This window comes from Gavialis gangeticus, unplaced genomic scaffold (assembly GCF_001723915.1).
Source record: "Gavialis gangeticus isolate Ggan-Ray unplaced genomic scaffold, GavGan_comp1, whole genome shotgun sequence".
Lineage (NCBI taxonomy): Eukaryota > Metazoa > Chordata > Crocodylia > Gavialidae > Gavialis > Gavialis gangeticus.
The window spans coordinates 3,894,506-3,907,512 of record NW_017729009.1 but is presented as its reverse complement, the minus strand read 5'-3'; the positions used below and the strand labels follow the sequence as shown (position 1 = coordinate 3,907,512).

Sequence of the window (13,007 nt, the reverse complement as noted above, 5' to 3'; positions counted from 1 at the left end):
GAACCTGTTCAGCCTCCACAAGAGAAGGCTGAGGGGGGACCTGGTGACCATCTATAAACTCACTAGGGGGGGGGGACCAGAAGAGTTTGGAAGAGACCTTGTTTCCCCTTGCACCCCCTGGCATAACAAGGAATAATGGCCACAAGTTGTTGGAAAGTAGGTTTAGATTAGACATCTGTAAGAACTACTTCACAGTCAGGGTGGCTAGGATCTGGAACCAACTTCCAAGGGAAGTGGTGCTGGCTCCTACCCTGGGGATCTTTAAGAGGCGGCTTGATGCCTACCTGGCTGGAGTCATTTGAGCCCAGTTTTTCCCCTGCCCAAGCGGGGGGTTGGACTTGAAGATCTACAAGGTCCCTTCCGACCCAACTTCTATGATTCTATAGACAGAAAAGCATTCTGGAGCTTCCCGAAAGTCCATTCTGAGCCAATTTTGACCACTGTCTACTTAAATCAAATAGCGTCACCAACCCTTAGTGTTCAAGGACCAGGAGACAAACTCTGCCCCCAGAAGTCACAATGCTGGTGTCAGACCCACAGCACTTGAAAACAAGCCACCATATGCCTTTTGGCTCTGGAGCTGTCGGAGTCATATTTTCAAGTTCCTCTGGACATCCGTGAAAACTGAAATTTATTTTAAAAAAAGTAAAGTGTGGGAGTTCACTTAAATCACATGACTCCAGGAGCTAGGACTTTGCGATAAAATGAAATAAAAAGGCCACTGAGAGATTCACTAACAAGTCACAAGAGGTAGCAACACCAAATTAAGCCCAAGGGTTTGTCCACACATGAAGCTACTAAAAAACAGCTGTTTCTGAGAAACTCTTAAGTATGGACCAGCTACTTATGGCATGTGTAAGTGGGACAGCTTCTACACAGATGGAGAAATGAGCAGGCAGAAAGATAAGGCCATCTGATCACAGTTGCACCACCTGCCAGTGGCAGACAGTATTTGGAAGCAAAACCATGAGTCCTGCATCCCAGTTTCAAACACTGGGCCCTTGATCCCTCCAAGATGGTCTTTGCTAAATATTTGGCACTTCCAGTTCCATAAGTGTTCATGTTCCTTCATCAGATATTAGCAACAGTAGAGCAAACTGAAGCATCCCACAGGGGCCTCCGAAAACTGACCATTAGCGTTTCTTCCCATCCACTCCTACCTGCAGCCCGTGAGCTGATGTAGCCATTACTCCTACAGCCTGGGAAGGGGAGAATGATTATTAATTTCCCTTTAAGTACTTCAGGGGCACCTCAGATGCTTTCACGACGGGAGCTGTACTTGTGCAAAACAGAATATCAGAACAAACCAAGTTAGCTCAGAGACGGGCAGTGGTTTAACAGAGGGAGGGAGCAGCTTGGACAAGATATGGGGAAAAAACCTCATCTTCCACAAATAATATTAGCAATTTCTCTGGCATAATGAGCTCTGTGGATCCTGCCAAGAGGACTTTGGCTACTGAATGGTGTAGAGAGAACCTACCTCAGAGGCACAAATGCAAGCCAAGGAGACAAAAGATAAAGGAAAATCTCCAGGAGAGGGAAAGATTCTGGGCTTCCCCTTTAAAAGGCCTTTTCAGTAGCAAAAACGGGACAGACAGCTGCACAGTGGAAACAAACCTGTGGTCCAGGCCAATGCCTCTCTTGAATAGCTGCTCTCTCCATGTAAAGTCCACATGTTCTCTGAAGGGGAGGGGTTAGCCTGTACTTCCCCTCCAAAGGCATCCCAGGCTTGGGGGTATGGCCTAGGACTCAGGAGATCGGAGTCATTTCCCTGCTGGGCCACAGACTTCTTGCTGTGATGCTAGGACAAGATGTCTCTCTCTCTCTAAAGTGGGGATAGTCTTTTTGTTCCCCCATCTGCCACACTGTTCATGTGCTCCAATCTATTAAAATGTTTGTAAGTGAGGACTGTTCCTATGCATTTCTATGGCGCCCAGCAAACTGAACCCCAAAAATCAAGTAGGGTCTAGGCACAACAGCAACAACTGCAGAGCATTGCCAGAGCCACTGTCCACGCCAAAGGGAAGTGCAGGATAGAGATGACCAAGTGATGCTGGTTCACTTAGGAGGCTCCCTGGGATCCATCCAGATGGAAGGTACTGCACACACGTGGGTATATATTCTGTATCAATCTTGAATGTCACCATCTAACCATCAGCTCCAGAGCATCTTATGGCAGTACAAAGAGACATGCTTGGGGCACTATATTGGGAACAGCTTTGAAGACTATAAAAAGCATCTCCAACTCAATGGGGACCACATAATCAAGTGCCAGAGAGAGAGCATTCAGCCTCCCAACTACTGCACAGATTCATCAGATATGCCTCATGACACCTTAAAGCCACACCCAACACTGTAGGCTCATTACGGAGATGAAGCCTCTGTGTGTGCACCCAGGTCAGCTGAATCTGGCAAAAATCTTACTAAATACAAACATAAAGGGCTAATACAAACACACATCCTTTGCTGATGTGGCTTCAGAAACAAGCTCCCTCCCATTTCTACAGCCAGGTCCTGCACACGTGCACATGCGTGCACACACACACAGGCTTGCAGAGCCTCCATGAAGCAGCTCACGTAAACACAACAGCCCCTGGCTCTTCTTCCTGTAGAGTTCCCTGTTGCTATGGGTTACCCAGCTATTCCCAGCCGGTGACCCAGTTTCTGCACTGTTCTCTTACAAAAAAAAGAAACAGGGGAGGCATGCACAAGCCTGAAGACTGTTTATATCAGACACCAAATTCCCACCCAGCTCTCAGCCAATCAGTGCAGGGAGTGGAGGAACTGCCCCTTGAAGCAGGCTGCGGCTGGGAGGGGACAGAATATACGACAAGGGTTAAAATACCTTAGGGATGTCACCCACCAAGGAAAAGCATTGCTTCTTGGGATAGGTCATGGTGTCTGGAGGTACTAGACTGCTCTAATAGGACCCCCTCTTCTCTGCCTACAGAGGCTGGGCACAGCTGGAGCTGCCCCATCCCAGAGGTAAAACAAGGACGAGAAGATCTTTGCAGGAGAAAGTACAGAATTACTGGAGATCTCTGGCCCCACCAGACTCCTCACCTCATCCTGTCAAAACAACTAAGTAGGGCTGGTCTTTCCAAGACTTATCCTGGTCCCCATCATAGGAGCCCAGAACCCTGTAGGGATCCATTACCTTTGGTGGTTTCACTCTCCCTGACCAGAAAAGTTCCTCGGGGATTCTCAGGGTTGAGGAGGAGCCGTTCGGACTCCCGGCGAGTAATCTTGCCGAAATACCACCTGAAAGGCAAACCACAGGTCAGCACAGGGAAACCATTGCCCTGCTCCAAGTCTACAGCACTCCTAGAGAGGCCCCCAAACAGCTCCTCTACCGCCCAGCACCAATTCCTAGCACCATGGGCTGCATTAGCATTCTTCAGAGATCTCACATCCCATTGGCAGGAGAGTCTCTCAGCATCTGGTCCAGGTTTGGCTGGGTACCAAGGACCTCAGGCCAATAAGCTACTCTGGGTCATAAGCAGAGGCTTTAAAAATGCCTTTATGTCCCCCACACCAGCATGAACCCCACGAATCCAAGCCTGGTATTCCTAGAGAAGGTCTTCTCCCAGCAGATGCAGAACAATTACAATTGCAATCATGCCTTCAGGCATGGTGTGTGCAACCTTTAAAAACAGGTATACACATAAGTACTTGCTAGAGCCAATGCCACATGCCTGATCTACATATCACTGCTGCAATTCCACATGCAGATAAAGCAGTTGCAGATGAAAACGGGAGGGTACAAGCCCCTTAATTCACACATGCAAATCATCTTGCATATGTAATTAAAATCCTTATTTGGTTACAAGGATAAGATTCTTCAACACCACTTCTGAAAACCAAACAGTGGAGCTCCCTAGAGTAAATGCTCAAGAAATACTTCAAGTACATTTTACCAGGACACATCTGGCTTTCAAGAGAGGCAACAAAGTTGCAGGACAGCAAGATCAAAAACAAGATGTCTACAAGTGCCTTTAGGGGAACTATAAAATATCTGGGAAAAGTCTCTGCTTGGCAATGTCCTTGCATGGGTCTTTAAAACTGTCTAAGAGATTTCAATTACTCTTCAGCCTGGATGGAGTCTGAGGGAGCAACGTAGTTGCTGGGGATGTAGCCAGTCTGTCCTGTTGTGAGAGAATGAGCCAGCCACCAGTCTCCTTCCCTGGCAGAGAAACAAGAACAAATGCACATGTAAAGATACAGACATCACAGCACTGGAGCCTCCCACTCCTCCCCAGCCCAAGTCCTAAGCATCTGGCAAGCCCAAGGTCACAACACTGAGGGCTAGAGGTTACCTTCAAGGAAGTCGCTGGCACCAGCATTTCCTTCTAAACTAGTTTTCGCCCCCAAAGTTACTTTGCTCAAACACCAATAGCTTTACTGCCCTGGAAAATGAAGGGCATAAAGCTTGAAATCAAGCTAGAAGTCAGATCCAGAGCTCACAGGGCAAGGAGCTATTAAGCTTTGAATTTATTCAGGTGAGTGTCTGGATGTTACGATCCAAGGGCCCAGACATGTCCTTAGCAGGCATTACCCAACCAAGCAGCAGAGTTCGATACACCATGGAAACCACTGTCTTTTGCCCACTACCGCTCTTAATATCACCAGCCACAACTGTTCCCCGCTAGAGTACTGGGAACTGCCATCTGCAATGACACTCTGGGACCCTGACGCTGGGGCGTGTAGAGGGCAGGAACCAGCTGAGAAGGGAAATGAGTTATGGAGCTTTCCTCAGAGGGCCATCTCCAGAGGGGTGGAGCACCTGCATGTCCTGCACATTGCTTTCAGAAATTGTATACAGTTATCCACTGATCACTCAAGACATGTAGTGCCATGGGAACTCATTTCACACACGCTCCTTTTAAATACAGAAACGCCTTACTTAAAAGGGTACATCAAATTTCTATCTACAATACCTTTGGAGCCATCTGAATTTGAACCAGGTCTGGCTGGAATGTGAAGTACTGGAAATCCAAGAAAGCAGATAAACGGGAAAGCAGAGAAGAAACAAAAACGCAACCAAAAAACAGCAGAACAGTGGTGGGGATGATCAAGAAGCGTCAGGAAAAAATAAATGAGACAGCTCAAAAACCAAAAAACTTGTTAAACACAGTGGCATAGGAGGAACGAACAAGAAGAGAGAGAGGCAGGACAGAGACTAGAAAAAGAAGCAAGGGGCAAACATCACTTAACAGGCCCCAGTGTTTGTGCTGTAAAGCCAGTTTTGTTCGTCATTTAATTCCTCCTCATCCGCAATCCACTCTTCTAGATTTGGAAGCTCCTCAGACCATACAAAGCACCCCCAGCAGGAGCTGAACCAGGCCTCAGTTCCCCATGAAGCCCAGTACCAAGTGCTATTTCTGAGAAAGGTCATCTGCCTGCCTGGGAGCTGTTACACCAGTCCTTGAAGAACATTAGTGGCACAGGAGCCTGCAGCCCTGAGGGGAAGAGGGAGTGACAGCTCGTGACAAAGCAGCCAAAAACAAGGGGATAGTGGGTACCACGCAGTGCCACCGCTGCATTTACATGTTCTGCTCTCACTGCCTTGTGGGAATAAACCCCACAGGGCCCCGAGAAGGCCAAGGAGGTGGAACGTCTCTGCTGTGCAGAATTTCATGAGGCACATGGCTGATGGTAGTGGCCACGAGTGAAACAAACCCTCTTCGTGCATTCAAGAGCACACGTCCCCAGAACAGAGTCAACGTCCCAGACTCCACGGAGATGTGCTGTGGGCTGCAAAGAGGAATAGATAGGGGTCTCTACAGATGGTGCATTTCAGTGTGGACATTCCTGGCTATTTCAGTCGCAGCAGCTTTGGAAAATGGGAATGGGAGTTTACCAGACCAGGTGTGAAAGCTCCGATTTTAACAACTGCTGGAGTAAAAACTGCAATGGGCATCATAACAAGCACAAAAAATCGCATACAGCCATCTACTCATGCCATTATGGCTACTGTTCATGCTAGCGAGATTGGAAAGATTGACTTGCCCACCAGGAAAATTCCACTGTAGAATCCGGGAAGTCATTTGTCTCAAATCCAAGTCTATGCTTGGAGATAAACCATCTCTCTGGGTTCTTTCGGTACCTCATTATAGTACCCGAGATCCTCTACACACACGCACACACACACACACACACACACCTGGGTGATACAAGACTGCAATAACACTGTGCCTCACTCGCCTATCCTGACGCAGTGAAATAGGACTGTCATTGCCCTCGCAGTAATGTAGGGTGAATCAGACAGGTGAAGAAAGAAGCTTATGGCCACAGATTTTAATCACACCGGTTCTCAAATTTTCTGTGTCTCATTTTGGGAAATGGGGAGAGGAGCAGAGAAATTCTTGCAAGTGGGTCAGAAGCCAGGAGAGATTTTTGAGAATGGTGGGGAAGTTATCCCCTTATGGGAGACAGCAGGAGGGTACCTCACATGATCTGTTCCATCACAGCAAGATTTTGATTTTTTTCTGTGCACATTTAACTTATGACTGCAGGGGAAACGAGTCTGCATAAAAACTCTGCAGGTTCCTGATAAGAGTCTCATGAGGATAGGCCAGATGATTACACTTTTCAGAACAGCCTTTCACAGGAATGGCTGATGAAACAGCCCTCACATAGCAAAAGAGAAAATTAACACCTCCCCTTTCCCAGCACACACAAATGCAAGATCCCTCCCCAGACTCTGGGGAAAGTCCCTTCCTGTATAAGCAGGCCCAAAATCATGGTCCAAACATGTCAGACCCTGAGCTGCTGATGGGAGTGTCCCTCTCCATTACTTATGCTGTACGTGTTCTGCTCCTCACCAGACAGAACGAGGAAACAGCTTGCCCCTGTGTTATGAGTATTAGCCCACTGGCAGGCAGCTCTGCCTACAATGATGTCTGTGTAGCCAGCCGATGACGCAGACCCTGTTAAGAAGAGAGACGCTGCAACTGGAGTGCTGGCAAATGGGAACATCACATGTGTGTGTCTGCATCTACTATGTTGCAGGGTCATTGGTTGTAGCAGTGTTGGTCTAAGGACACGGGCAGGCAAGGTTCTTTGGGTAGATGTGATATCTTTTAGCACATCTGCCCAAATAGCCTTCTCTGCATCTATGGTGCCTGATGAACAGGGATTTGGGTTTTCTGTTTGCTGTGGAAAAAATGCAGATTTTCTCATTTGAAGATGGCAGACACAGATTTTCTCTTTTAAAAAAGGAGAAAACCACAGGTTATGCCCTTGCAAGCAGGCATCTTTCCAGCCTGCAAGGAGTTGCTTGGGGTTGGGGGGTGGGGAAAACAGAGGAAGGGCAAGTGGAGACAGGGAGTGCCACATGTGTGCGCACATATGCACAGTGGCACTTCAAAGCACGAAAAATGTGGATTGGGGGGGGGGGTTGTTGTTTTTTTTTTTAAAGTTGGAGAATTTGGATTTTTAAAACATAGAAAACAAGGATCCCTGCTAATGAAATAAGCCAGCCCCACTCCCCAGCCTCTTTGTGAATCAGACCCGCATGGAAAGAAATAGACGTAAGTCGAGTAATGGCATATCCCTTACCTCTCAAATGTTCTTGTGGGGATAACTACACTAATGACCCTGAGGTTCAGACAAGAGACCATGTAAGAACCTAAAAGACAGTAACAGTGTATTCTGGGAAACTTAACAGACTGGGAGCTCTGGCCAAAGAAAGCTGGAAGAGCTGGCTAAATTGTTCACACAGGTATGGTTAGTGGTTTCCCCATCTAGTAATCTTACAAAAACAGGAGGCAAACTTCCCCGAGATCAAGCTCTTCTCTATACTGGTAGGTACGGTGCCAATATGCTAATACAAGCATAGGCCCAACACTTCCACCTGAGAAGTTATGCACTGAGTCCCCACAAACAGCATAGGGAGCTAGGGGATCCTTTTTGCACTTACTTTTAGGAGAAAACTATCACATGGCATGACAGAAGGGAGAATGACAGCTGCCTGAAGGACCTTTTCATTTCATGGGGAATGCCATGATTTCAAGATTTGCTTTTGCCTCAGATTAGGCCTATTAAGGCATCATCTGGCATTTTGAAAAAGTCTCAACAATTTCAGTATCAGTTCATTAATTACAAGTCAAAATGTAGTGTTTCAGTCACTTCCAATCACAATACAAGCAACAAATCCCTGAAAAAAAACAAAAAAACCAAAACACAGTTTCCTTGGATCATCGTTTCTGACAGACACTCATCCATCAGCAATGAATGAATGACCAGGGGGAACCCCCATTCTTTCCTGTTACATTGGCCTGGCTGGAAAGTCCAGCTTTGCTGAGCCTACTGGGGGAAAGCCCATCTCAGAACAGATGGGGAGGAGGGCAGTCAGACATGGAAACAATAGTTTGATGTTATTTCAGTGATAAGAGGACTGCCTGCACCACTGTCCTAGGTTAAAGGCAGCATGCCCCAAAGATAAGATTCTGCAACGTGACTGGTTTCCCAGGTATTAAGTACCTCCCATCATGACAATTCAGGTAGGGCAAAGCTCCCACCACCACCTGTAAACCCATCCTCAGTCTTCATCCAGAAATGGAGGCAACCAAAAACACTACTCATTTTTTTACCAAAATTAAAGCCAGATGCTTTAAGCTGCCTTGCAACAGGGTTGGGCAAGGATGCTGCAAGCTACAGCTGTGGTACAGAACAGGGACAGCATCAGAGTCTTGCTGCTTGAAGCCTTATTTTCTTGTACCTTAAGATGCCCATGAACCTACCCGGATTTTCACTCAACTCCTTGTAATCTTGACAGCCTCCTGAAATTTTAAATTTAGATGCAGATTTTCAACCCCACCCACATCCGGAAGAATTAATTATTCAAGGTAGGCAAACGGGAAGGAAAGATGTCTTGTTTGGGGCCCACTTCTACATTACAGTGGAACCAGCGTAAATTATTCCAATCAGCTTCCAACATTGACCTCTCCCTAATGATGAAAGTGGGTTGTAGCTCCCTTCTCAAGCTCCTCAGTGACTTCTATTTGGTCTCACACACACACACACACACTAAAGAATCATAGCTTGGAAAGAGGATGCACCTTCACTTTCCACCAGTGAACCCTACAGATCGTTTCCTGACTCCAAAGAGGGATGGGGACATCATCTAGACAGAGTAGAGACTTGGTTATTCCACTGAACAGAGAACTATGCCCTCTTCCTTTTCTTCAGTCCCTGAAGATCCTTCTCCTTAAGCTCCACATCAAGTTGGAACCAGCCCAGCAGCTCAATAGAAAGGCTGAAGCCGCTAGGCTCCGAAACATTTCAAAGCAAAACCCAGAAACCAACCCAGATGCATTTGAAACCAGGTGTGGGAACAAGAAAGCATGCATAAGCATCTGCAGCACATACTGCTAGGCAAGGTTCAAGAGAGTATTACATGACTAGTTCCAGCAGCAAAGGACTAGGATGCATCAAGAGGCAGGATTTTTCCATCTGCCACATTTTTCTAATGATACTTTTCAGAAGGAAAACAAAATCACTAGGTTTTAAGCTCACTGCATTCAGCACATGTGGCTAGAGAGCGAGTTAGCTATACGACTAGGTCAGCAAGAATCCTGGACAAGGTGGGTGGTTATCCCAGGAATGTCTGTACATCTCAGCATGCTCTCCGGCAGAAGATTGAGCGTCTTCAGCCACACAGCAAATATAGGTTATTCGCTCCCTCAACAATGCTGCACAAAGCAGTTTTCTAAAGAGGCCTCCTCCTCTCCCCTGTCCCTGAAAGAGGGGGAAGGTCCCAACAGCAGTTACACTGTGTATGGTGGGTATTTAGCTTTGAAACCATACCTTGGATTTCTAATAACTACCTGCAGACAAAGCCATTCTGTTCTCACAGCTGATGCAGCATGTACAAAGGACACAGTCATGCGTGCAGACATGGACACAGTGCTCCCTTATGGAGACTTTGAAGAAACAGAAAGATGAACAAATGTCATCTAAAAAGAAATAATAATACAGCTGAAAAACCCATGGTTTCTTTTTCTGCAATGGGTGGAGGAATACAGGCAGAAGAAACACCCCCTGATCCAAAATCCTCAGCTGACAGATCTCTCCTTCTATGAACACAAACTAGAACAAAAAGCCAGGGTCAGCGCATTATGGAGGCGGTGAAACGCAAGGATCGGAAAGCTCCTGAAGTTAGGCTTCTCTTGCAATACTCAACTCAACCCCTTGACACAATGTCACTTTTATTGTTTGAATTAATAAGAACTGCTGCACAGGAGCCGGCATTTAACAAGGGAAGTGGGATTTGCAAAAGATGCATGTAAACACCCCCCAAATATGGCAGGAAATCCACTTTACCTTTGGGGAATTTTCTAAATCTTCCAGTGCTTGATTTTGTGATTTTTTTTGGTAGAGGATGCCCATCCCCCCAAAATTTTAAAGGAAGAAAAGGGCAGGAGAAAAGAAACAGGTGAAGAGCTACAGATATTTCCCCCTCGCAGCACGTTTTGTCACTGAAGTTTGAAAGATCCTTAAAGCCCAGCTTTCTGACTCATACACTGTACGCATCTACAAGACTGTTTGTGCATGTGCATTTAATAAACAGCACAGACTTTCAAACCAGAACAAAAAAAAAAAGTGAAGCTCTCTGTTGCTACAGCCCCTTTACAGCACCCCACTGCCAGCTGCATGAAACGTGCTCCGTGTAGCATAGAAAGATTTCAAGAACACCACTGGGTCATCTGAAGGGAGCAAAACAGCAAGGGGTGCAATGCTGGGAACATCAAAGTAGTAGGAAGGACACAATTCACCATCTGCAATGTCTGGGTCCCCTGTGGCCAGTCAAAAAGACATGTGTATTTATGGCTTGGATGAACAAAGGGCGGAGGGGGAGAAAACAGACAAGCAGGAAGTGCTTAGTTAATTGAACCAAAAGCAGAAGCAAGGGAAAGTTACCAGACCTGGACAAGGAGACTGGAGTGAGTTTATACACCTTTAATGCGAACTGGGCTATTTCTGAGTAACGAAGTGAATCCAGGCTCCATCTTTGTTACTCTTAAAAAAAAAATTAAAAAAAAAAAAAAAAAACCCCCAAGAAAAATGGCCACTACAGATTGTAAACCAAAAAAACCCCACACCCTTCCCATAATACCCTTCAGCCCATGTCCCCCAACCCAGGAAGACAGTTGTTTAAAAACAGATTTCAAAGGGCCCATGATACACACCTGACATCCACTTTTCTCCTAAAGGAAAGCATGTTGCACAGGAGAGAAAGAGACAGTTAAGAGACAGGGCCAAGACTAGCACTGCTGCACAGGCTCAGCTGCTATAAGAAAATGAAAAGGAAAGGGAGGGAGATATCATTTGACAATCAAAAGGGACTGGACGTCCAGCAGCGTGAATGACAATAGCAGTGACAGACGTGAGGAGAGGGACTTGGCAGCTAGAAGACCTCAGGTACCAGGGCAAGACTTCCTACAAGAGTGAAGGAAAGCCCAGTCCTGGCTCTCAGTGGGCCCATCAGCAAAAGGCCCACATTCAAGAGTGGAATCAGCTGTAGTTTGCCCCAAAAGATTAATGTTTCAGTAAAAGCCCCTAGATCCTGCTCACCTTGGAAAGTACCTATTTTTTACTCTACTACAGACACCCCTCCGAGTGCTTGCAGCATATAGCAGTAATCAGTCACCTCTCACCAGCACTAGGAGCAGAAGGCAGCTTCCTGGCTTCTCAATGGGCTTGGTTAAGGTATCCAAGCACAAAGCTAGGAGCCAGACCTCTCAGGTCCAAAGTGTCTGCAGCCTGGAACAAGTCATGGACCTCTTTCTGTCTCAGTTCAAGAGGAGCATGACTGTGTCAGTGATTATCCTCATGGGAGACATCTTTTGTGTTCCAGCAGAAGGCCCTTGGCATGCCCCATCCCACAGTGTCCTGCACGCCATCTCTTTGCTATTTTACTCCAGGACCCTCCCAGCACACAAAATGTCATAAAATTTGGAATAGACCCTTCTTTAAAAGCAGATCATTAACCATATTAGCAGCAGTGAAGGCAGATGGATAGATTAAGGACCCAAGTTCTAGGGAAGAGATTAACCCAACAACCCAGAAGGATTTCTTAAGTGCTGCCCTGCACCAGACCTCTGGATGCTGGAAATGCTTGAAGGTAGGTGGGCATAAATGACATATCCAAGCAGTGCAGTATCTATGCTCTTTACCCAGAGCTGCACATAAGAAATAAAGGAGCTGCCCTTGGAGCCAAGGTCGGCAGGACAGTCTCCACTGTTTTACGGTGCAATAATCACTTGGCAACAACTTCTCATTTTACAGTTTCCTGGTCCCCAGTAGAGATGCTCTTGTTCAGCATAACCACTCCCTGCTGGCCACATGTACCCGAGGTCACAGAAGATTCAGACCCTAGGTACCTAGATTTGGCAAGCTAGCATGTGCTCCTGGAGATCCCTAGAGCTCCCATTCTTTCCTGCTTTCCTTCTGCTGTTACAACCCAGGCCAGCCCTGGGGGACCCAAGGTGGGTCCCTTGGGACCCAAACTCCCATGCTGCCAGGTACTACATCAAAAGGGCCACAATCTTTCCCAAGGGAATGTCTAGCAGGAACTTGCAGATGTCCATGACTGAAGCTGGCCAGGAATTTTCCTTGAAACAAAATTTCAATGGAACTGAAACTGGGTCAGAGCCAGACACCCTCCAGGACCATCCCATGGTTAAAGCTCCCACCCAGGGCATGACAGACCCAGGTAGGAGCTGAAGGTCTTACTCTGACAAGAGTCAGGACGTGGATCCTGATTTTGTGCTTCATGGGAAGTGCTCCAACCATGGGGCCGGTTCGTGTTCAGGGAAGAGGGCGTGCCTCTGGTGTTTCCACAGAGTAGCTCATCCCAGCCAGTGACACTACCCCTAAATATGCCTACTCTGAGGGGACTGGGGGCAGGGGCAGGGGCAGGGGCGGGAAGAAGGCGGCAAGTTAGGTTAAATAGGGCGAGAAGGACTAAAAAAGATCAGGGTGCCATGGTTTCATGAAGCAAA

The 13,007-nt window shown here is 46.9% G+C and overlaps 1 protein-coding gene across 3 annotated transcripts in view; it reads right to left on the bottom strand.

Moving 5' to 3' along the window:
- SRC (SRC proto-oncogene, non-receptor tyrosine kinase) overlaps positions 1 to 13,007 on the bottom strand; it is an 86,686-nt gene that overhangs the window by 9,524 nt on the left and 64,155 nt on the right. For 2 of the 3 annotated variants that reach the window (XM_019509806.1, XM_019509805.1), the window contains exons 5-7: positions 11,193 to 11,210; positions 4,085 to 4,183; positions 3,158 to 3,261 (exon numbers count right to left, since the gene is read on the bottom strand). In XM_019509806.1, coding sequence (XP_019365351.1) covers positions 3,158 to 3,261; positions 4,085 to 4,183; positions 11,193 to 11,210 — 221 coding nt within the window. The remainder of the gene's footprint in view (positions 1 to 3,157; positions 3,262 to 4,084; positions 4,184 to 11,192; positions 11,211 to 13,007) is intronic. The other variant, XM_019509807.1, reaches the window with a different exon arrangement.